The sequence below is a fragment of the Cnephaeus nilssonii genome (assembly GCF_951640355.1).
Source record: "Cnephaeus nilssonii genome assembly, chromosome: 7".
Classification (NCBI taxonomy): Eukaryota; Metazoa; Chordata; class Mammalia; order Chiroptera; family Vespertilionidae; genus Cnephaeus; species Cnephaeus nilssonii.
Window position 1 is genome coordinate 16452481 of NC_137078.1, and position 25482 is coordinate 16477962.

At 48.3% G+C, this 25482-nt stretch overlaps 2 protein-coding genes across 2 annotated transcripts in view; one reads left to right on the forward strand and one right to left on the reverse strand.

Annotated features, from left to right (window-relative positions):
- The window catches only part of BMP6 (bone morphogenetic protein 6), a 151110-nt gene extending 130251 nt beyond the window's left edge, over positions 1–20859 (forward strand). Inside the window, exons 3-7 of the mRNA XM_079776844.1 lie at positions 4369–4517; positions 5322–5519; positions 18558–18634; positions 19473–19583; positions 19680–20859. Of these exons, the coding sequence (XP_079632970.1) occupies positions 4369–4517; positions 5322–5519; positions 18558–18634; positions 19473–19583; positions 19680–19829 (685 nt within the window). The 3' untranslated portion in view covers positions 19830–20859. The remainder of the gene's footprint in view (positions 1–4368; positions 4518–5321; positions 5520–18557; positions 18635–19472; positions 19584–19679) is intronic.
- A 482-nt stretch (positions 20860–21341) lies between these two features.
- The window catches only part of TXNDC5 (thioredoxin domain containing 5), a 36430-nt gene continuing 32289 nt past the window's right edge, over positions 21342–25482 (reverse strand). The window contains exons 9-10 of the mRNA XM_079776845.1: positions 23989–24118; positions 21342–22909 (exon numbers count right to left, since the gene is read on the reverse strand). Coding sequence (XP_079632971.1) covers positions 22787–22909; positions 23989–24118 — 253 coding nt within the window. The 3' untranslated portion in view covers positions 21342–22786. The remainder of the gene's footprint in view (positions 22910–23988; positions 24119–25482) is intronic.

Sequence of the window (25482 nt, forward strand, 5' to 3'; positions counted from 1 at the left end):
ATTCACCTGTGTTACTCAAATCTGTGTGTGTGTGTGTGTGTGTGTGTGTGTGTGTGTGTGTGTTGTAGTAGTAGTAGTGGTAGTTTATCCTGAGTTGTAGTGTTATCTTTTCAAATCCTACTTCTTTTCTGTCTTTTTAGTGGTAAAATTTTAAACATAATCCTCTGCATATGATATATGCATGAGGAAAAAATACAAATCTGTGTTTTACTATCTAATTTTCTAAAATGATTGACTCCTTTGACTTTCATGCAATTTGAAAATTGAATTTTCATTATTGCATAAAGTTGATTCACCAATGTATGAATGTTGCTTTGTATCTTAATTTACCATTAAGTCCAGACCCATAAATGGCAAAGGAATATGTTATGAAGAAGTAAAGGAACAAACCACAGACTCGCCTTATTAAATATTTCAAAAATCTGCTTGCTTCAAACCTATAAATTCCATTTATGAAGAACATTTTCTTACTGAAGTGGTTAGTAGTAAGCACAGTTGTACTTTATCCAGGGCAGTGTGACTTTGATGGATAGCATTTGTCAGGGAAAGTCAAAATCAGGAACTGAGATGCCTCCTGACCTTCTTCAAGGGCAAAGGAGAGAAACCCACTGTGTCTGCCCCTAGTGCTGTGTGCTCCTCGGCCTGATGGAATATCACTGACAAGGACAGGTGCCTCGGAGGCTGTGCGATGGGATGGACCACACATGGTTGACCTCGTCCACAAACACTAATTCTAAAAGTCTTATGAGTGGCTTGCTGGTCAGGCACCTCTAGCACTGGGATGAATTTTTAAATTTCTAGAAATCTCTTTTTAGGCTTATTAATTGTTGAGAGTTCCATTTGTCCAGGATGATCACAATATGAGAAAACTCATGTCCTTGAGTTGGGATCACATTGAGAATAATAATGTTGTATCCTTGAATATGGAGTGCATATTCATCATGAAACATGGGTCTATGAGTTGCTTGAGAACAAAATAGGCAATAAATCCATTCAAAATTGTATCTCTATCTTGTTTCAGCATTTCCTTTTATAGTATGCTCAATTGAGTGTCTATCATTTCAGTGGGAGGATCCAAATAATCCAGTTGTGGTCAGATTGGCCAGACCCTAGGGCTCTTTTGGGAGGCGACTCATATTTTAGATGGGAAGGACAGACCTCAACCCTGCTGCAGCGAGATGTAGAGGGGCATCCCTGTTATTCACACAGGGAAATCAGGGGCATCTTGCTCGAGGCTACACTTTTACAGAGGTGGTAGAGTAAGAAAGCCATGTGTCACTGAAGAAAAGTAAGTAGATGTGGGTCAGACCAGAACCGTTTCACTGGCTTGCCATAAATCGTGTCTCTTAAATACCTGAGCTATTGGAAGCATTGAGGGTGAGCCAGCACAGTTGTTTCTTAGAGCTGTGATTCTGAGAGCTCCTCACCCTGGCTGTGTGACTGCGTGTCAGCGGTGGGCTCAGTCTCGACCGAGAGTGTCCTGCCTAGGAGCAGGGATAGGGCGAGACTGGGCGGTCCCTCTCGGATCCCTCTCACGCACTTCCCCCGCTTCCTCTCTGTACCCTGATAGGATAGCCGGCTCATGATTTCGGATCCTGTGCCAGCCCTGAGTACATTCACGTGTTTTCTGTATCCACCCGACTTTGGCATTTACGTGCAGTAGATTGTGATCCCTTACCTTACTCTGAGCCTTTGCTCAGTCATTTCAACCTGCGCCTTGGACTTTTCTTGACTGCTTTTGAGAAATGTGGTGGCTAAGAGTCTGGGCTCTGACTTTCGGTTCTGGTCAGCCCACTTAATACCTGTGACCTTAATACACTTACCACCTCTAGGCTCCGTGCCGTCAGCCACAGGACCTGCCTCTCCAGGCTTCCCGAGGAACAGAGAGGCTCTTGGCGCATACGTGTGTATAGAAAGCGCAGTAAATATTTGTTGTTTCTCTCTCCACTTAGTCCAGTTATCTTAAGCCCATGCTCTACCTCACCTCCCTTCCACAGGACCTCAGTGCCCTGGATTTAATCCTCTAAATCTGAAACTGTCTGACTGCCAGTGAGCAGGGTTTTCTTCCTGCCCTCAGCTGCTGGACCGGGTTCATGAACCCCTGAACCCCACGGGGCTCTTACACAGTGAGGACCGCATTGTCCTTACTATGCTGCCAGGGGCGCGGCAGAAACAGGAATTCTGGGCCCTGAACTTAGGAGCAGAGACAAGATAGACACTTGGGCTCTCCGCGCCCACTCTCCCCCACTCACCCTGCACATTTCATTTCTTCCACATCGTGATTATTATCCTTCTTCTTAGCCACACGCTTCCCACGTTTAGCTTTTGGCTCATGTTCGCCCTCTTTAATCCATGCCCTTCTCTTTTTTCCTTTTCTCTGCTTTCTCTCACCTGTTTTTGGAAGCTGGCCTTCTATCCCACCCCCCACTTTCTCTTGTATATTTCTCCGTCTTTGTTACCAGACCTTAAACATTGTGTGTATCATTGAAGCGCTGTAAATAGCAACAAGCGATCTGTGGCAATAGCCCATGCCCTGATCCTCTTTGCCTCGGGGGCGGCCTCACGCCCGAAATTCCCACAGCATCCTCATTCGAGGTGCTTCCTCTGGCCCAGGCCGCTCCTCCCGCAGTGCTGTCCATGGGCTGTTACTGCTGGGTAAGGTCTCAGACCTCCCGGAGCAGGATTTATGTCTTCTTGCATCTGAACTTCAAAGCTTTGGACTTGCTATCCCCTCTTGCTGTTTTCCATGGACACCCCATCTCCCTGCTCACAGTTACCTCAGTAACAGGGAGGGGGGGGGTGATTTGTCAACAGGGGGTGTGACACATTCGGGTAGGAGAGCGCTTTAAAGATGGCAGGCCTGAATGTGCCCCCTGCAGACTCCGTTCAGCAGCTGAGTAAACTACTTTTCGCTGTACCTACTGTTCTAAGCTTGGAGAAGATGACAGTAGGGTTTTCTTCTAACTCTAAGCCATGTAAACAGGAAAAATGGTTTCCCCTCTGAGAAATCTAAAATTCTTAACTCAGATGTTTCACGGGCCTCACAAATATTCAAAAGAATAGCGGTAAATTGTGTTCACTTGTCACAGGTTGTCTTGTGTAATCTCAGAAGGCAGGATGTCATGATGGGAAACTGAGTCCACAATCTTTTCACTGGCTGGTTCTATCCCTTACCAGTTTTTGATCTTGGCCGCATGACCCTCACCTCACACCTGAGTCTCGGTTTCCCCAGCTGTAAAATGGGGATAGCAATGTTCTCCTGAGCTTTCGGGATTGCCCTAACGACTGAGGAAAGGAAAGTATATGGAAACGCTTTATCACTGATTTAAATGTACTTCATTAGTATTGACATGCTTATCTTAAATTTAGTATTTAATTCCAGTAATTTTCTATCCTCTAAGATATTTCGGCAAAATATTGCCAGCAACAGGGAATTTATATCTTTCCATGACCAAAGCACGCCCCTTCCCCATCACGGGCATTCCTGGCTCAGACTCCGTGTCCTTGCGGCACACGAAGGGCCCGTCCCCTGGCACAGCTCTACCAGGACATGTGGGCGAGCAGGAAGAGCCCTCACTCCATCTTCCCACAACCCCCAGGGTTATGCTAGTTGAAAACTGTAAAAATATATAAAAATATTCCCCGGGGAGCCCAATGGAAGGAATGGACTCGACAAGTTTGCCTCAAAGAACCCCAGCCTGGCTCACAGCTGCGCTGGGATAAACTTTAAAATCACTCAACATACACCCACATCACACAGTCCAGATGAGAGGACTTGACACTCACCATAGGCCATCCAAATACTTTAATTAAAAGAAAAGAACCGGTGATTACTCAGAAATATGAAGTGGCTTCTTGTTTCTCCTTATTTCAAAGTGAAGATTGTCAGGTGTTAATGTTAAAAAGAAAATGAGCAAAACGCAACTTTGTGAAAGCTCATATTGATCCCGATTTTAATATTTTCTTAATCCTTTTCCTCATTGCCCACCCCCCACTTTCTCTCTTTCTAGAGTTCATTAGCCATAAAGTAAGAAACAGTATGGCCCTATCTACTGTCTATCATTTATCCTAATTCCACAAGCATTAGGATAAGCATCATAGCGAGGCTGTTGGTGAAGCTGAGGGCCCTGCCATCTTCAGAGAAAGCCCGTGTCTCTGCAGTCCCTGGCACAGGCCTCTCTCCGCGGGTCAGCACCTGCCCTCTGTGGTGCCACGCCCGCCAGAGCTGCAGCAGGTCGCTGGACACTGTGCCGTACGCGGGACCTGATCTGACTTCGGCATCTTTTATGGTGACACCAGGCAGGACAGAGCGAGAGTGAGCGGAGGGGACAGCCTGCTATTCACTGCACCACCTCTTCTTTCTTCCAGAGACTCTGACCTCTTTTTGCTGGACACCCGCGTGGTATGGGCCTCAGAAGAAGGCTGGCTGGAATTTGACATCACGGCCACTAGCAATCTGTGGGTCGTGACCCCACAGCACAACATGGGGCTTCAGCTGAGCGTGGTGACTCGGGATGGTAAGTTTGCCAAAATCAGGCCCAGCAGTCGCTGTCACTCATTTCCTCTTCAACAGTTATGAGAGAGCCGTGGTTTACAGCCGAGTCCTCAGCTCACGATGACTTCCTTTACTGTTTCCTCGTAACTGCTATTAAAAAGCAAAACCTTCCCCTGGAAGGACTCGGAGACGGTTAGGTGGTCCAGGTTCCGAGAGAAACAATGGGAGGCGAGCACTCAGAGGCAAGGCAGGTGGATGATGTTGAGGAAAAGGAAGATGGGAGCACAGGCTAAATCCTGACCCTTAGTCTACCCCTCCCAGCACCCCTTCTCCTGCAGCATCCAAGTTCAGCAGATCCGGGGCCCCTTACGGCCCTCAGAGTGGGCACGCTCTGTGCGTTGAAGTCACCTCACTGGTTGGGATGAATATGACCAAAAAGAAAGAATGAATATGAAGGAAAAGGACTAGCAGAAATGAGAGAGAGATGTGAGAGAGACAGATCGATCGGTTGCCTCCTGCATGCACCCTGACCTGGGCTAGGGATCGAAGCTGTAACCCGGGTTTGTGCCCTTGACCGGGAATTAAACCCGCAACCCTTTGGTGTGAGGGCTGATGCTCTAACCACTTACCAACACCAGCTGGGGCTGGAAGGAGGGTTTTGATGTTGTCCATCCAGAGGGTGCCACCAGAGATCCGAGAATACACATGCTTTCCCCTCACCCGCATTCTTTATGTTTAGTCCCGGGAGGCCGGAAGGATCCGTTATGCAGCTGCAAGAGTAAGTTTACAGGGAATAAAGAGGGGCGTGCTTTGGTTTGCATTCAAGGACTCAGCATCAACCCCCGAGCTGCGGGCCTGGTGGGCAGAGATGGCCCGTATGACAAGCAGCCTTTCATGGTGGCCTTCTTCAAAGTGAGTGAGGTCCACGTGCGCACCACAAGGTCAGCCAGCGGTCGGCGTCGCCAGCAGAGTCGCAACCGCTCCACCCAGGCCCAGGACGTGTCCCGGGTCTCCAGCGCCTCAGGTAGGTGTGGGTGAAGTCTCTTTCTTCGTTGGCTCTCAGGCCTCAGTGAGAGCAAAGACATGCGGGTGGTTTCATATCTGCACCGCTTCTGCACGGCAAATACAAAGGCCTGCAGGTGCCTCGTCATTGTCACCGACGATCTAGGGCCACAGAGGGGAACGCTTATTACCCAAAGATGGAGTCTGCAGCCAGCAGGCATCCTCAGTGTCTGTTTTTCCAGAGAAGCATCCTTCTGTTTGGTAACATTTCTCCAACTCCTTTTTCACGCACATAAAGATCCCAGGTTTTCTCCCAGTTGCATTATGCCTGGGAGGTTGTGGGATAGAAACAAGCTTCATACATTTGTATAAGATGGACTTGTATTTGTCAGTGCCCTGGGCTGCCCCGTGCGCCAGATTTGATTGGTTCATTTAACTCGGATGTTCAGGGTTTCTAGCCTCAGGCAGGCTGCCTCCAGGGGCTCAGAAGAATCTCTCTTTCTCTACTTTGTTGGCAGCATTCTCAGAGAGACTATCTCTCCGTGGTGGTAAGAAAGGCAACCAGTAGTTCCAAGATCATCTCTTTCATGGTGGCGCCAGCAGAAAGCCAGGCTGGGGCCACGGGCTCACCCCGGGGGCTAGGGAATGGGGCCAACCCCATCCTGCCCTGACCAGGGAGGTTCAAAGGGGTCACGCGAGAGGAAGCAGCTCCCTCTGCTTGCGTGTCCATTCCCCGGTTCAGAGACGGTCCCTCCCGTGCGGTGCTTGGTTAGGAGGTGGCACGGGAGTCCACGCATCAGGACCTGAAGGAGGGGGCCCAGGTGTGGTACCTCAGAGAGCGAGTGACTGTTCAATTCCAGCGCAGATGCATCTCACTCTAAAGCCCGAGCTGCAAGGTCTGGGTTTTCTTCGGCTGTTTAAATCGTGCGAGAACGCAGCAGGAAGGTAAAGGGGGGCTGTGGGCTTTCCAGTCCGAGAACCTGCTCCCCTTGTTACGACTCTGTGACGCTGGACAAGCTTCATCCATTTCCGCTTCAGTTACTCATCTGTGCAGCAGGGTGGTTACTACTCGGCAGATTGGCTGGGATTAAACGAGGAGCATTTGATCTGGCTCATAATAGCGCTCAAAGATGGGTTGCATGCAGTTGTAGGAAGCAGGTTGTCAGGGCCTAGGTTAGGACCCTCAGAAAGCACGTAAAATACTTCTGGAAGATTCTTTCATTCCTCCAGGGGACGGTTTAAACATGCCATCTCCGGTGGCCAGAAAGAGTTCATGCAGCTTCCCCAAGTACCCGTAGGAAGGAAGTGTCTGCAGCGCATGTTCTGGCTTCATCAGCCATTTCCCTTACCAGCGACTTGGATGTGGAACTTGAGGATCCACCACCCAGTGTGCTGTGACATTTTGCCTCTTGTCATCCTGGTGTTTCTTGGAAGCGCTGCACAGCATGGGTGTTCCTGTGTTTACCACTAGAAACAGTCAGGGTTGAGGTTTATAAAAGAAGAAGCAGAAGAAGAAAGGGGCAGCCTGCCGAATGGAAGGAAAATCTCGGTTTTCCTCTGGGCACGATGCTGGGCGGCTCCTGTTCATTAATGAACGTGGTCAGTTTGGTACTGGGACCTCAGACATGAAGGCAGCTCTTGAAATGTTGATTGCTTTTAAAATTAAAATTTCACTTGATTTATTCAACATCCCCTCCGCGCCCCAGTACACACTGGAATTTTTTTTTTTAATTGAGAAAACATGTTGTCTTAGATTTTGGTTTTAGCAGTGTCACCCAATTCTTTTTTTTCCCGAAGTTCCTTTCAACTTTTTTTTTTTTCAATTTGATGACTTTAAATTAAATGTGAATGTTAAACCTTATCTATTTCACAATAAGATACAAGTATATCTGGTTTTCTTCTTGGTCTCCCTACCCCTCCCCCCACCTCCCAGCCCAGTACTTTCCAATTTGCTTTGCTCCTTCCAGCAGTCCTAAGGCGAAGAGCTCATTACAGATACCTCTGGCCTCAGCTGTGTAAAAGGCCAGACACCCCCCACCAAGAAAGTATTCCTACAAAGGATCCTCCTTGCATCTCACTGTCTTCAAAGACCCTCTCAAGTTGGTGTGAGAAATCCCTCATGTGAGGCCGTATTTGGCTCACTCTTCCTCATTCATCCGTGCTGTGCAGGGAGTGGACATGCAGAAGAGGAGGTTGCTCTTGGAGGAGGGAATTCCAGGAAGATGGCCTGCTACCCTGAGACATGGGCCAACCAGTTTGGCTTCCTTTCCAGGCCGCGGTGGGGCCAGATGTTGCAGGGCCTTCGTGACCCAGGCAGATGCTGCAGAGACAAAAAGCTGTGGCCTCTGGTGTGACTCCCGGCAGGCCTTTCCCCTTGTAAATCTCTCAGGAGGTTGAAGGAAGAGATCACTTTGCCTCTGCTGCCCCCCTTCTTCCACAGTGTGCTCCCAGGGAATTAACATTTCTCCACTGCAACCACCACCACCAGGAGAAGCCCGCTAGAGAACGTCCTGCATCGGGGTAAAGAAGTTAACAGAATTCATCGAATTGCCTGTCCTCGGGATGAAACATGGCAGGGAAATATGTGTCTGTTTTTGAGACCGAGCTGCAGATGCCTGCGATGGCAGGACCAGTCCACAACAAGGGAAAGGCCAGGAGCCCCATCCGCCTCCTCCCTACTTACTGCCCACCAACATCTGCTCTCACATCTGTACTCAGCCTTTAAAGCTGGACTTCCCAACACACGCACCAAACAGTGGGTTTGGATCGAAGTCATCCTGGAAGGTTTTCACTTGCCCTGGCTGCTCTGTAGCTGTCGGCTCCAAATGGGAGCTGGGTGTTTGCTGTGTTGCACGTCTGCAGTGGGCTCAGATATCATCTGGACAGTGTCATCTATCGTTTTCACTATCCTGGTCCGAGCCAGGCTGTGCAGCCCACCGGGGATTCTGGTAAATCTGGCAATTCCTTCCCAGCCTCCATGTCTACCAGCCTGCTGGTCTCATGTGCCTCGCACTCTTTGGCTTCATTTGGTATCTCTTTCTACTTGCTGCCTTCCCCTTCTTATATAGTCTCTTTTTCTTGGGATTCACTATTTTGTCTTCTGGGGACTGTGACACACCTGGGCAATCCATTATGAGGGCAGTGAACAAATGGCCTTGATTCTAGATACTGATCTAGCTTATTTTCCAGGATCTTTCCAAGATAGCTTTGGGGAGGGGGTAGTTAATGGGGTTTCAAGTCAGTTTCAAGTCAGCTGGTGAGTGTGAGGTTTTCTGCCAGGTCAACCAGCTGGCTGCCAACAGTGTGCCTTACAATTGCTCTTCCTTTGGGCAATGGTAGTTTGGAAACATTTTCTGCCACTTTTAACAATTCATGTAAAAGTGAATTAGATGAGTTTTAGGCCTCTTTCATCCTTGATGTTTATGTTGCCACCACCCAGCTCTGCCAACCATCCATGAGCCAGCAACTTCTCAAGACCCTGTCTGTCCTTTGGAATGAGTTCTTCAGAAGCTACCTGTTAGCATTTCTTACAGTCAGTTCTCTTCCCATCTCGTTCCAAGCATGTGTCTTTAAGGTCCTGGGGAAAATGTGGCTCTGGTGCATTTAGATATACTTATTTGACCTTGTTGATAGTTCGTATCTTCTATTCCCTTGAACTTCCCAACTGAGAGGATTCAGTTGCTTCCAGATAAGACAGGTAACCAGAATTCCTGGCTTGCTAAGCTACAGCTTGGGCACTTTATTATGACTATGAAATTTATTGCTATGCATTTCAGGGCACTCCAGTCCACAGACGAGGGGGTCTCATTCTTACAGGTCAGTGCGCATGTGGTCTTTTAGTTCCCAGCAGGTGTCCCCACGAGGTCCTCCTTGGCTTCCGTGGGATGGCCGCCAAAGCTTGGGAAGAATGGACTGTTTATAATTCTTCAAAGGAGGGGGCATTTTAATTTGTCATTTTGCTCTTAAATTAAAATTTTAGGCCCTGCAGCTAGGCTTCCAACTGTCTCAGTCAAAAAGTAGAGGCTTGTTAAGAGTTTTCTAAATGAAATCAAATCTTAATTCTCCACCGCTATGGAGCACAGGTATGGCGTTGGCGATCTGAACGCTGGAATAACTCCAGATGCTGTGTGTATAATACTGATGCTCCTTGGCCATGAAGTGCTTGAGGATATTAGTTATCAGGGAGTGAAACCGCCTGGAAGGGTGTCCCAGCCCTGGGCTCACTCTTCCGAAGGTGCTGATGGCAGCGGTGCTGAAAGGCGTAATAACACGGCATTAATAACACGGCATGGACAGGTGCTGCCGAGTAATTCGCCAGCAGTCACTGCTCCTGAGGGGCCTGGGGGGCTCGAGACTCAGTCTAGGAACTGATGGGAACAGAGGTGCTCGGAGCACAAGGGGTCTTAAAGCTTAGCGTTCAAGGGGAGTGTTTGTCTAGTTTCACAAAACTTAGCTCCGTATTCTTTTGCACTCAAGACAAAGCCTGAGGGGAGGCCCAGGTGCCCCCACGGAATGGGATCTCCTGAGACCTTGGGGTCCTGGAGCAGCAGAAGAATAGGGCCGCGCTGGTGTCTCGTGCTACCATCCAGGCCGTAAACAAAATCTAGATTCTGAAAATAAAGCTCCCTCTCCCCCCACTCCCCGCCCCAACACTTCATGAGATTACGGACACTGGAAATCGAGACCCCGGCGGTCCCCCTGCGGCCTGCCGTGCCTGAGCTCAGGAGCTGGGCTCCTTCCAGCATGTTCTCAATGGAGTCTGTGGGAGCCAGAGGCTTGTTTTTGGATAAGACGGGCTGATAAGGCCGGGGATCCGGGAAGAGCGGCCAGACCACTGAAGACAGAGGTGCCATTTTAGCAGCCGCTGTTGTCCTGCCCCTTGGCATCCTAGGAGAGAAGGGAAGTGGGAGTGAGTTGCTCACTCTGAAAAACAAGTTTCCACTGGGAAGATGTTAGCCTGAGCTCAGGAAAGGCAGTGTGGACCCTGCCACTTTGTCCCCAGCGCCTGCCCTGCCAGCATCTCCCTGGCTGAGCGTGCGTCCTGCTGAGCAGGGACAGTGGCCGCAGCGGCGAGGCCTGAGGTCAGCCCACCAGCCAGGAGCCCCTGTGCAGGAGCCCCAGCCGGGGAGGCGCCGCCTGCCCAGCCTCGCCCTTCTTCCCTCTCACCTGGTTTTGGATGCTTGCCCTGCCTTTGTCTCTTTTCTGCCTTTCCCCTCTCCATGTCTTCCTTGTTGTTTCTCTCTCCTCCTGTAGTTTCTCTCCTCCTCCCCTGCTGGGGTTGGAAAGGAAAGTGGGCGAGCTGCCTGGATCCCCGGGACCTGGCCTGGGCTTGAGTGGCTGTGGCTCAGGTGCAGTCACCTCCGTGGGGTCCTCAGGTGGTGGCTGCATGGCCCAGACTCTGCTGCGATGGTGCCCCTCGAGCTGGCCGCACAGCCTCCCTGCACGTCGCCGGCCCTGCACGTCAGGATCACCGCAGGGCCCTGCCCTTCGCATCCAGGGCTCATTGCCCTGAGACCCTCCTGGTCTTTCGTGCAAGGGAAGCCTGCCGTTCAGTGCACTGGGCGATTCCGCCTCAGAAATAAACCAGCAGCGCGCCCAGGCTCTCCTAGCACATGGCTCCTGCATGTGTGGCTCTCCGGGGCCAGCTACAGGGAGTGCGGATGGAACTGACCCAGATGGCCTCTTAGGGCTGTGGGATGTGCCCCTCGTGTTTGGGGTGGAGCAAAGATGCTGTGAGGAGGTGGCAGGCCAGTAGTGCACGCAGCAAGCGGTCAGAGCACCCTGCCCTCCCTGCACGGAATTAGAGAAATGCTCCCCTGCAGTGTCCTGCTGGCCTGAGCTGAGTGGGGCTTGTGGGGTGGCCTCCTTTGTCACATGGGCCCAGCCATCAGAGGGAAGAACGACCACAGGGCCAGGGAGTAGAGGCTGTCACCAACGGAGGTGAGTGTCAGGGCCATGGCCCAGCAGCCGAGAAGAAAGAGCTCCCAGCCAGAACCAAGACCGTCTCTCAGCCATAGCCTGCGTGGACGTACAAATGAAACGGGGGGGACAAGGTGGCCTAGGAGGGGCCGGAAGATGGGAATGAGGATGAACACGGATTCGCGACGAGCTCTGTGTGCTGGGAGCTGCAGCATCGGCCCCTGGGGCCCACCCAGCTGTGACTGATCCCCGTCCCCACCCTCCGAGCAGGACTGTCAGATATGGGCGTTCAGGTGTCTGCAGTGCCAGGACAAGATGCCCGATCACCACACCCTCCTGCCGTCAGCCGGACACCAGGAAGGCGCATTTGCAAGCAGCTCATTTTACGCTGGCCTCCCAGCACCCCCGGGTGTTCCTGGCCCCCAGGTAACCCAGCGTCACAAATCATAAGGACACAGGCGAGGCTGGGGAGAATGATGGCACAGCCACTGAGGCAGCGGATGCCACGGTGGGAATGGAAGACACTGGTTACCAGTTTGACCATTAGCAATGGACATGGTACTTGTGTGTTTCGGTACCACTGGTTTAATCGTTCAGAAGGCTGGAGGAGATGCAACCCCCTTGGCAAAGTACTGGAAGAATAAAGACTTAATGAAGACACACTTTGGGCGCTGCAGCCTGGCCCTCTCGCCCAACTCTCTTCTACTACCCTTCTTTCCGAGCGGGACCGGCGGTCTGCTGGGCAGTCACTGTGCCTTTCCCACCGCGGAGCGCGGAGCTTCTGCTGAAGGGGCTTCCCTTAGGCCAGTGGTCGGCAAACTCATTAGTCCACAGAGCCAAATATCAACAGTACGATTGACATTTCTTTTGAGAACCAAATTTTTTAAACTTAAACTTCTTCTAACGCCACTTCTTCAAAATAGACTTGCCCAGGCCGTGGTATTTTGTGGAAGAGCCACACTCAAGGGGCCAAAGAGCCGCATGTGGCTTTCGAGCCACAGTTTGCCGACCACGGCCTTAGGGCGATGGGGCAGGCGTGTCTTGAACTTGAACTTGGACATTTCTCACCTTCCCCCGGAGCAGCCTCTGAAGCTTCCTATGAGATGAAACCAATTTAAATTTCCACTTAAACCCCGTTTAAATGTTTGTAATGTTTACTTGGAATCAAGAGCAATGATTGGGGTTTTAAGCAGCCTTCTCCGAAGCTTTCCCTGCTGGAGCCGTTTACGAAGTGGGCGCTGGGAGGCGGTGCTGCCAAGGGCGAGGAAGACGCTTCTGATAATCGGGAAGCCTGAAGGTCTGTGGTGGGAGACTGTTTCCCTCCGGCTGCGCGGGCACTAGGAGCCGCCTGCCTGGGGGCAGGGGAAGGCGCTTAGTGCTGGGGTTTCATGGCTGTTACATGTTGTTACCTGGTCACCTAAGAGTGTGTTGCCCAAGCCCACCTATGGCTGGGCCCTGCTTGTCCGGTTACTCTGGAACCGTTTGGGGCCTGGTCTGGCTGGGCCAGACTCCCAATGGGGCTGGTGGCACTTGCCCTGCCTTCCACTCCTAGAAATGATTAGAGAGCCAGATTTCGCTTTTTATGTTCAACTTTGAAAGAGCCAGATCCCTTGAAAATTTCTCTCAGAACCAAGACCGGCCTTCACCATAGCTGCGTCCGGGAAAGTGCAGGGAGGGCTGGTGCCTTGGGGCAGAGCGTGTGTGAGTGGGCGGACGCTGCACCTGTTGTGAGCCTCTCATCTCAAGGTCGAAAGTCCGCAGACTCACCTTGGCAGCAGGGGACCCATTCCAGGTCATTCTGACGTGCAGGTCTGGGTGGGGCTCAGACTCCCTCCCTGGTGGTTCTCGTGAATCAGAAACAGGCAGCCCGAGTCAGACCAAGGACGGCTGCCCGGGGGTGGCGCGGCCAGCCTCTGCTCTGTTGCTCTGGTTAGGGGGTTTGCATCCCTTCGGCTCTAGGGCTTCTCTTCTCTGCCTTCCCTTGATTGGTGAGCCATTTGGACAAAGCTGTGCTGCCTCCCTTTATCCCACTGGAGTGGCTAGCTATGTGCCTGTTCAATTTTTACTGCATACATTTTCACTGGCTCTATCTAGACCATCCATCTAACCACATATCAAGGGTGGGGGGGTGGGGGGAGTGTTTCTCTGCAATCTGTGAATCCCTACAAACAAAACAAGGCATGGCAGTGTAATTCCACCGTGGAACTCGGGGTCCTGGCCCTGAGCAGAAGACAAGTATTTTGAGGAGAATTGACCTTCACAAATATTTACACATTCTCTGCCGGCACTTAACATGGAGTCATAAGGAAACTTGAGTGTGGCCTGAGTATGTCTGTAGGAAGAAAAACAGGAGCCCAATTCTCGCCCTCCCACCCCCATTTTCACTTAACAAAATGCCAGCATCTGGCTCTAAAAGAAACAGCTGTTCTTTGTTGAGCATGGAGCGAGTGAGCAGGAGGTTCAAACAGGTGGGGGCAGAAGTGAAGCGTTTCGCTCCATCTCCGTGGTTCTGGCTGCGGGAGACACTGGGAATCCAGACATGCAGAAGTCGCCCCTGTCTTGGTTCTGACGCCACCAGGTGTCCTGCAATCCAATTCAGTCCTCTCACTAACCACCTGGAACTGATCCAGACCCACAAGTTCAAGGGTAAGACCGCTCTCACTTTAGATGCCAGCTGCAAATGGGGTCCCCAGCCTGCCAGTTATGTTTGACTTGGCTACAAACTCAGGGTTCCCATGACCCCCCTTTAGGTTTGATAGTTCACTGGAATAACACAGAACTCAGGAACGCACTATACTTAGGATCACAGTTTTATTATAAAGGATGCACACGAGGAAGAGCTGCATAGAGCAAGCTCTCCGGGGGAGGGGGGGGGGGGTCCATGTCCTATCCTCATGGATCCTGGGAGGTTCTCTCTCCCAGCTCGCCAGTCTGTTTGTCAACCCCTAAGTTCCACAGAGCTTCAGTGACCAAGAGTTTTTATGTGGGTCTCATTGCTATGCATGATTGATTAAATCCCTGGCCATGTTAGTGAACTCAGTCTCCAGTCTCCCTCCATGGAGGTCAGGCTGGCCCAACCCTCTAATCATGTGGTTAGTCTTTCTGGTAATCAGCCCCTATCCTGAAGCTATCTAGGACCCATCATATATTGGAATTATCAATTAAGAAATTCCATGGTTTTTGTAGCTTTGTGCCAGGAACCAGGACAAAGACCAGATATATTCTTTTTTTTTAAAAATTTTATTGTTGAAAATATTACATATGTCCCCTTTCTCTCCCCCCCCCCCATTGTCCTCTCTCAGCCTGCCCGCCCCCCCCCCCCCCCCCCCATTGTCTGTGTCCATTGGTTATGCTTATATGCATACCAGTTCTTTGGTTGATCTCTTACTCCCTCAACACTGCCTCCCCCCCCCCCCCCCCCCCCGCCTTCCCTCTGAGATTTGACTGTCTGTTCAATGATTCTATGTCTCTGGATCTATTTTTGTTCATCAATTTATGTTATTCATTATATTCCACAAATGAGTGAGATCATGTGATACTTATCCTTCTCTGACTGGCTTATTTCGCTTAGCATAATGCTCTCCATGTCCATCCATGCTGTGGTCAAGACCAGATATACTCTTTATTATATTTCCCTGCCTGTTCACCGACCTGGGAAGGAAAGCTGGCCTAGAAATCTCTTCCTTTCACATGGCTAACAATTCCAGGCTTGATTTTGGGGTGATCTTGGTCCCCAGCACAGAGAAGGTCTTTTGGAGGAAGTTTATATTGGGGGACACAGGTCAAATGAGTTTGGGCAGGGAACATTTCAGACTGAGACTTTAAGTAGGGGGATGATATAACTTATCTAACACAGGACACAACAGGACCAGGGCCACGGAGTCTTCAGAAGACTGACTCTTGCCTGTAGCTGGCAGGAGAAGAAAGAGCAACTGGAAGGCTGCAGACAAGTTTAGGAGGCCAGGCCTGGGAGCGGCATACCTCCCTTCTCCCCACATTTATGGCCAGAACTCAGCCACATGGCCACACCTAACTGCAGTTGGGAATGTCAAATAGCTCTGTGCCCCGGGGGTAGAGAGTATGGGTTTTCAATAAACACATAGCAGTATCCATCAGACTGTTCCTGGAATATGCCAAGCAAGTACTTCCTCGGGGCCTTCACATTTGTCATTCCTGCTCTACGAATTATTCTTCCCTCAGATAGACTCATGCCCCACCCCCAACGTTCCTTCAGGTCTCTGCTTAAAAGATACTCCAACAGAAAGATGAGCTCACCAACCCTATATGAAATAGTGAGCCCACTCCACCCTGTGTTCCTTATTCTCTATGGATAATAATTTAGCTAGTCAGGGCTCTTGATTACTTGGAATAGAAGCAAACTCTAATTTACTTAAAGTGAAAAATAATTTAAATCTATCAGGGAACTCACCCAACCAACCAGGCTGGAGAACCAAACTCAGAATCAAGGTCTAGCTTGGACCTGGTCATGGGGACATTGTGGTCTGAATGCTACCACTGGGGCCAGCACCCTGAACACTTGCTGCCATGTCACCCATTCTTAGTTTCCCCTTTGAGTCACTCTCTCAAAAGTGGGTGCATTGGATTGATGAAGTCAGGAGCCTATACTCTTAACTGCCATGAAACAAATACAGTAGCTACCTGTGGTTGGAAATGGGACCTTGATTCCTACCTATCTAGGAATTCCCCCTAATGATAAGTGTTCCTAGAACCTGGGTAGCCAAACAATAGATGGCTTCTATAGCTGGGTATGGAATTCTAGGTTGATGGGATAGTTTTTGATATTTTTTATGTTCTCTATTTCTGTTGAGAAATTTGCTATCAATCTACTTTGTGTTCCTTTGTAGATAATTTTCTATTCCTCTCAGTGTTGCTTTTAAGAATCAATGTGTTTGATATACTAGTTTTACCAGATATGGTTTGATAGGAATTTACTTACTTTGCTTAGGACTCATTTGTGCCTTCTCAATTTAAAGAAGTTTGCCTTTTTTCAGAAAGGCATACTTTTTTTGAAAATTCATAGGCATTTATACCTTCAACTATTAGTTCCCCTCCTTAGTCTCCTCGGAGATTTCTACTAGAAATAACATTAGACTTTTTATTCTATCTTCCACATCTCTTTACAGATAGATGTATTTTCTGGCCATCTGACTATGGGTTTTATTTTGGGAAGTTTCTTCAGATACATTGATCAATTCTTTAATTCTCACTTCAGTTATATCTAATCTGTTTAGCTCATCCATTTTGTTATTTTCAATTATTGTGGTTTTTATATAATTTTATTTGGTTCTGTTTCAAATTCACCTGTTCTTTTCCCTATTATCTTGCTTTACAGTTCTATTTCTTAATTCTTTCATTATTTTCGATATTCATTTTCTGTTACCACATTCAGAGACTACTCTTGCCTGAATCCCTGGGATCCTATATTTTCTCTGTCTTGCACTCCAACTCTCTCTCAGGATACTTTATTTTTTTGTTTGGTTAATTCTTTTCATTAAGAGATTATTTTCAACAGGAGGAATGTGTCTTGTTTTGTGGTGTTGGTGCGTGCTTGCTTATTTTTACTGAGAGAGGCCATGGTGTCCTGCCTTGTGAAAAATTCCCTCCAGTGTGGTTTTGCATTCACTTCTCCCAGGTACTTTGAGTTACAGTGAGGGTGGTTCCGTGAGGTGAATAAGGCAGGTGACGAGAATGAATAGAGTTAGAATTAGAAACCACTACAGAAAGACAGCCTGTCTGTCCTCCCAGGATAGGTGGCTGGGCTGAGTTGGTACTGTTTGTCTCTTTCCCTTACAAAATCATGAAATCTGCATGTTGAGTTCTGCTTCAGGGCCAGGAGGTCTAGGGATGCAAGTAACAGAAAACTCTGTTCAAACAGACTTTAAGTATTCAGGTAATTTATTGGCTCATGTGATAAAAAAAGAGGTAGCATACAAATGGCCCCAGGCTCTCGTATTCATCGAAGTTCATTGTAGATTAAGAACTTTTCTCCAAAGTCTTCTTACCTTTCATCTCTCCCCTCTCTGGAACTCTCAAACACCACTATCATCAGATCTATCCTTTAGAATCCCAGTTCTGAACGTGTCACTCCCTGACAAAAAACGTTTAAAGGCTTACCTAAGTCCTCTGGTAGAAAATGCAAATGTTTGGTTAGCATTCTAAGTCAATCAAGATCAAGTTTCTCTGACTTTATGTCCATTGACTCTTCACATCCTTAAACCCATTCCATTAGAGCTGCTCTCTTTTCCTCTCACTCCCACCCTGAACTTGTACGTGCCTCACACTACCCTTTTGATTCTCTAAGTTCCTGGAGGACAGAAGTGTTGTCTAACCTAGCTTCCTTTTTACCACGTGCCTTAGCCAAGGGCACGTCACACAAGAGCACTCCAATTGGCCTAATGAATCAGGGCACGGCCATTCCTCTTGTCAGTGATTAGGTTAAGCCAGGCTGCTGGCTCCTGAATTGCACACAGGGGCCATATACACATCAGCAGATCTCACTGGCACTACTGGCTTAGGAGTTGTTGCTTAAACGCAGTTTAAAAGGCTCAACCCTGGCAGAGAGGCCGGAGGACAGTGCCGATGAGGATGGCCCCTGCTGCAGCGTCCGTCTCCCTCTCCCCCCCACTCCTGGGCCTCCGGGTCAGGGCCCGCTCCATTATACTTCCTTCAGGATACTTCCCTGGCCCGGCAGCTAGCTTTAAAACCCTTGTACAGCTTCAAGACCGTGCCTGTTAGAAATATAGCAAATCCTGCCTAGGATAGTTGTCTTTTACTGCAAATATGATGTCTTCCAAGTCAGGCGTCCAGAGTGTTTGGGGCATCTTGGAACACCCCCTCCATAGACCTTGCACACATCAGGGGCTCACAACAAACATCGGCTGCTTAAAAGGTTCCATTCAGGTCAATATTATGTATAGTTTGCAAGTGTGCCCAGCACTAAACCCAGAGTGGACAAGACAGAGTGTGTAAAACACCCTAGCTACCGCGAACCTGACTGAGCTGTTTGGTGACCAAATTTGTGTCTTGCAGAGGCCTTGTGCACGGCTATCCTGAGCCTAATACAGTGCCAGGCGAGGGAATGAATGAGTTAATGTTTTTATCTTTTTATCTCTTCCAACAGATTACAACAGCAGCGAGTTAAAAACAGCCTGCAGGAAGCATGAGCTTTATGTGAGCTTCCAAGACCTGGGATGGCAGGTGAGTTCTTGGCACAAGGGGGACAAAGTTCCTTTCTCAGCAGGCCCTTCTCGTCTTCATGGCAGCAGCCATCATCAAAGACCTTGAGCTTTAGGACTGAGATGGTTCTTCCCTTGAAGGTACATAGGAGCCCTTCCAAATGGCCAGGCTCTTGGAGTGAGGTGGGTGAAGGCCTGGCTTACGTGTGCACACAGCCCTTACTGGCACCTTTCCAGGGAGCCCAGGGTTCCCCAGCTCTGTGTACCTCAAAATCAATAGCCACCTTTTTCAATGCTCTTTCCTCATTCTTTCAAAGTCCACAGGGTATGTATTTACATTTACCAGTTAAACAAATTTTGTTTTGCGAAAGGGTTAGAAAAATGGATCAATAGTTAAACTTCTGCAATGGCTATAAATCAGCTCACCCAAACTACCTAGAAGAGCACAAAGGTTTCGCCCCACACCTGAGTCACCACAGTTTATAAGAAGCAAACTATAGGTGACAAGTGACAGAAGATAGTTTCCATACGCAGGTGGCATGACAGGGAGTACCCCGGGCTCCTGGAGAGGCTCCGCTGGGTCCAAGTACATAAAGCCAGCCCCCATGTGCATCCGGGCTTAGCAGGCAGGTAGCCGCTAAATGCCGTTTGGCCCTGCGGAAAGAGCAAGGGCTCTGGAGTTACACCCATCAGGGTCATACCCAGCTTTGCCACCGGAATGTGAAACTGACCTTCCTGCATCTGTCTACTGAGCTGTCCACGGGAGTAATTTTTCTCACAGGATTGCCGAGAGCACAGATGATGTAAGGAGTGCATGTTAATCGTCTCTTTGTTGCTTGCTTTTGCTTTTTTAAATCAAGGACTGGATCATTGCACCCAAGGGCTATGCTGCCAATTACTGTGATGGAGAATGCTCCTTCCCACTCAACGCACACATGAATGCAACGAACCATGCGATCGTCCAGACACTGGTGAGCTCTCAGAGCCTTTCGTCACTGTATAGGCAGGCGTAAGCCAAGGCCAGGTCATTTCTGATGGAACCTTTTCCTCCTTCTGTTTTGGAACAGGTTCACCTTATGAATCCTGAGTATGTCCCTAAACCGTGCTGTGCGCCAACTAAACTAAATGCCATCTCGGTTCTTTACTTTGATGACAACTCCAATGTTATCTTGAAGAAATACAGGAATATGGTTGTGAGAGCTTGTGGATGCCACTAACTTGAAACTGCTTGCTGGGGTCAGAGGTCCTGCCTTGGATTCCTAGCTGACACCTGCCTTAAACAGCACACTGACGCAGTGAAAGTGGAATGGTGACTTTGAAACCATCTCTTGCCGGTTGGTGCCTTACTGCCCAAGGAAGACTTTAAAGGCCTCAGTAATGATTTGCCCGTGTAGTAAAGAACGTGAGTAGTTGGTCTGTAGGCGGCTCTTTGAATGTCTGTAGTACGGAATCTGGACGTTGCAGAAATATAACTTTGAAGGGTTCCTCTCCCCCCATAAAAGCCCACCAAAATTAGTGTTAGCTTTATATCAAGCTATTTGTGGTATTACTGAGTGAACAGGGAAAATAATTTTAAAGAAGTAAAAGTCTCCTTGGCTGAAGTATCAGCCAATTTAGAATGTTTCTCAAAAATAGATTTTACAGTTAACAGAAATTGGGGGTGGGGGGAATGCCTCTATTCAAGGATTTCATTCCCAGGAAGGTCAATTTCATATAAGATCAACAGCCCAAGCCATAATCAGGGCCACGTGCAAGTGCCTTTTGTCCGGTAACTGCTGTCACGTGTTTGTGCTGGAGTTCTGTTGGTGTGAAAATAGAATTATTTCAGTTAAAACCATGTGATTTCCACACGCCAGTCCTCCCCCATTGGCTGTTTTCTTTGCGAGCACCAGCAGCAGAACTCTGGGCTCTGCGGGGAGCCCGAGGGTGGAGCATCTTCAGCGCCACCAGGTGACAGGTGAGAGCAGTGCTGCCCTCCTGCTGTTCGCGACGGCTCTCTGTCAGGAGCGCTGGCTCTCCCATCCCATCTACTTCAGTAAAGCAGTTCTTTCCCTCTTGCTGTACAGCATGCCGTGTCACAGGCGAGAACCAACAAAGGACATGAACTGAGCGAGGGGCGCTAGCCTTTAGGAATGGGTTTGGAAGGCCATGCTGTTTATGAATCGAAATCAGTTTTCTCTTGTAGAAAGTAAGACTCAGATTAAATCTTAGAATATTTTTTAAATGTCTTTCTCACAATCATATACTAGGAAACCAATTTCATATTAAACTGATTAAATAATACATGTATGATCTATAACTGTTTGCACTTACAGCTTTTGTGTAAATATAAACTATAATTTATTGTCTATTTTATATCTGTTTTGCTGTAACATTTAAGGAAAGACTAGACTTTTTTTTTTTAAAAAAAAGAGTTTATTTAGAAAGTATCAGAGTGTAAACAAATTGTACCACTTTGATTTTCTTTCAATACAAGACTCATGATGCGAAGCGGAAGCCACTCATGAGGATTGTGCTTCTCCTGAAAAGCTGGTTTTTTAACAAGAACATCTGTGACCCACACACAATTAATAAAGATTTCCTTAAGGCAGAGGCTGGTCGAGATCCTGCTCTGTTGTCATCTGCCGCAGACAGCAGATGCTCCTGTGTCTGAGATTCTTACCAGCGGTTACTGTGTGTCAGGTGACTGGCTCCCCCAAGCACGGGAGGTGGGTGAGAGTGGTAGACAGAAGGGTTATTTGGAAAGGTAACTTGAGGGCAAAGAACATACAGGGAGCCTGGTCCTATGGTTACTTCCCAGGGTGATGGTAAAAATGTTTAATAACTAGGGAGGCATGAATTATAAGAGCATTAGCACTGATGGTAGCACAGCCTACTTCAGCTCTGACTCAGCCCCGCCTACTTCATTCTTTGGTCTTTAGGTAAAGTTAATCCCACTCCTCAGATAGCAGAGGGTCAATCTCCGTGAAGGCAGACGATGTACAGAGAGCCTTTAACAGGAATGGGGAACCTTTTTTCTGCCAAGGGCCATTTGGTTATTTATAACATCATTCACAGGCCACAGAAAATTATCAACTGAAAAATTAGCCTGCTGTATCTGGTCAAACATTAAATTAATTCACCCCTAATGCCTTGGCAGGGCCAGACCAAATGATTTCTCAGGCCTTTATACGGCTCTCGGGCCGGACGTTCCCCACCGCTGGCCTAGGACTACCAAGGAGCAGAACTAAAACTGCTTTGTTAGGGCCCTGTAGCAGGGCTGCCGAAGTCCCCTGGTCCCTGCTACCCGGACCCGCTCATCTAGTCCTTTCCCCAGGTGACAGATACCACCAGAATCTTTCTGAGTTAACACAACAGTCAGGACGAGCCTCGTGGAACTTTCCATGCCCACATTTTCCACGGGAGATAGCAAATCTTAAACATGGACTTAAAATCTTCTCGTGGATCCTGACTTAACGTTAACATAACTAATGAAATCTTTCACCCAGGAGAAACAAACAGAAGTATCCTTTGGACAGTAATAACTGATCTGACAAGTATCGACACACACATAAGATTATGGCATCAGCGTTACCTTACTCAGGCACATGTCAAAAGTACCGTTGCTTTCATTATGGCAAACCTCTCACGATGAGAGAAGTATTAACAGAAACAAAATCCAGGAGTGGCTGGGAAGGTGCCTTCCAGAGGTGTGGGGGTTTGTTTTTAAATCTGCTCCAAGATCCAGACCAACCACATGATTAGCTGTGACCTTGAGATCAGAGGAATGACAATACGCCATGCGACTACCTTTCCAGACTCGTGGGCAGTTCAAAACTGCTTTGGATGATGCTTTCACCAAAATCACTCAGGAGCCAAAAATAGTCCAGCGATTTGCTTTTCCTCAGCTCTGTTTTAGTCTCAAAAGGAAACCATTTAGATTCCATCAAGAGAAGGTTAAAGGGGATGATAGATTGCCACTGAAAATACTTAGTTTGCAAAGGGATCATATTTACTTAGAGAAACTTAATAAAAATCCTGTAGAGTGTGTTGGCTTTACACACGCACAGAAGATACCACAAGTTCCGTACAGACAGTTTTCTGAGTAACCACCACCTGAACCTCCCCGAGGTCCGCACGACTTGCTCCTCCCCTCAGTCCAGGAGGCGGCAGGAGGGCGACTTCACCTGCGCTTCTATAGTTCGTCTTTCGCCTGGCGCAGAACGAAGTGGTGCAAAGAGTCAAGGTCCCTGCCTCCGTTGTGCTCGCTGACTCTCTTTCCTCCGCGGAAAAGCAACAATGTGGGATAGCCTCGTACCTGTAAAGAGAAAATGCAGTTTGAAAACTGGTCTGAATCATACACAGATTACTTAAATAAAGCCGGAAAAACCCCTGTTGTGGCCAGGAAAGTCTATGGTCAAATTTCCATTTAAAAAGTACCAGCTAGTTCAGCAAGCAAAGCCGTGGGGCTATTTATTCAGTTTCCAATCCAAAATTACGTCCACGATTAGTGTCATAGGGATGCCGCCCAGGAGTGGAGCCTCCCGGTCCTTGCCGCGCGCACGCTCCCCTGGGTCAGGTGGAGTCAGCGAGGGGCCTGAGACTGCGTTTGTGACCAGCTTCCCGTGGTGCCCAGGCTATACTGAGTAGCAGCGAGACCCTCAAGGAGATATATTCTTCAGCTGCAACTCACCTCTTTCCTCTTTTGAGAATTTTAAGGCACACAAAACATGCCTGGCATCTTTACATGATAAGTAAAAAAAAAATGTCATCTATTCTCAATCTGATGAGATGATTAATAAATATTAGAAGCCTCAAAAGTATTTTAGGAAAGCAACCAAAAGAACAGTACAAATCACAAATCTTGTAGGCTATTAGATGGTGCCAATGGCTCGGAAGGAGGCAACAGCTAAAGGAACAATCCAATGCAGGACTGGCTGGTGGGGATGCCCTCTCAGGAGGAAGTCTATGTTCCAATGTTGCCTTATTCAGACATCGACTTCAGAACGCTGGCGTATGTAAAAAAAATTTTAAAAAAAAAGCCACTTCGGTATCTCCGATGAAGCCTACGGGCCAGCTGACTGTCAGTGAGAATGTGCATTTAGAGGGTACCCCACTCCCCAGGGTGGAGTCTCAGTTACTGCCCAGCAGCCTCTACCCAGAAGTAAGGCCGAGACCCCCCTGAACGTGTGTGTAGCAGAGGGAGAAAGCCTTTCTTTCAGAGCATCTCTTTCTTTTCAAAGTGAAAAAACAAAACACCTCCAAAGGACACAAACAGCGCTTTGTTGAGGGAGGAGGGCAGTGCGTTATCTTGGTTGAGACAACGATTCCAGCTCCACGCGGGATCAGCTCCGATACTCAGTGTCCCCGGAAGTGTTTTCATCCACAGGTACCCACCGAGTACTTGCTGCAGATGTTGCGCTCAGCAGTACAGTCCACTTCGGCGACTTTGACCTCTGCCAAGCCAGGGAATTCCCTTTTAGAGAGTTCTTCCCAGGTAGGAGCCAGATTCTTACAGTGGCCACACCTAGAAATGGAAGAATGACCGCTTTGTTGAAGTCCCAGGTCGAGGTCACTCACCTACATTTCGCTGCCAAGCCTTGTTTTTCTATGAGGCTGTCAACAATTGCCTAGAAGTGTATAAAACACCAAATTCTCCCATTCTCTTCCTCCTCCTCCTAAACAAAGATGGCAAAGTCCACCTGAAGCAGACTTCTGGATAACCTGATGGAAACAAGCTGGTCTAAAAACAAGTCTGGGTTTTGAAACCATTTCCGTGATCCGTAAATTCAGCTAACTGGTTTATGAATGCATCATGAACAGGAGGAAACGAACAGGAAACAAAATGGACTCCAAACGTTGTTGTTGTTTTTAATCACTTGAATGCTAAAAACATTTTAGATTTGACTGCTTATGGTCTCAACATTTCAAAACAACCTCACAGCTCCCTCAAGCTTCGGTGATGTGGTGTGAGCACTAAATCATTCAAAACTCCCGTGTCCCTTTTCTGACTCCAAGAACTGCTCCCCTGCAATAAAAGGGGATCTGCTGTCTTCAAACTTGATCTATATAGCTTTCGTGTTGTTGTTTTTTAATAGAAAATAGTTTTAAAGGCATTATTTACTAATGTTTCTTTTTTATATATATAAAACATATTTTTATTGATTTCAGAGAGGAAAGGAGAGGGAGAGAGACATAGAAACATCAATGATGAGAGAGAATCATTGATCGGCTGCCTCCTGCACGCCTCCGACAGGGGATCGAGCCCACAACCCGGGCATGTGCCCCTGACCGGAATTGAGCCTGGGACCCTTCAGTCCGAAAGCCGATGCTCTATCCACTGAGCCAAACTGGCTTGGGCTAGTGTTTCTATTTTTTAAGAATTAAAACAGCACAACTCATACAAGTCATGTGCTCAAAACCTTTTTTTTTTTTTTATCCTCATCTGAGGATATATATCTTTTTACTGATTTTAGAGAGGAAAGGAGAGGGTGAGAGAGAGAGAAACATGGATGTCAGAGAGAAACATCGATCCGTTGTCTCCCATATCTACCTGACTGGGGATCGAACCCTCAACCTAAGTATGTGCCCTGACCAGGAATTGAACTTGAGACCCTTCCGTGGCCGGACAACACTCCAACCAACGGAGCCAACCAGCCAGGGCTCATTAACTTTTATCTCTGCTATTATGGTTTCTCATGAATATCTGAAATGGAACAAACTAAAGAGCAAAAATGGCATGTGGTGACCTTACCTGTCCACCTTTAAATACGGAACTGGCACTCCCAGCACCCTGCATTCCCAAAGGCAGTGTTTCATTTGTGCAGACAAACATCCTTCAGGTTTACTGCTACGTTTCAGGGAATGAAAGGACACCCAGAGCTACAGCAG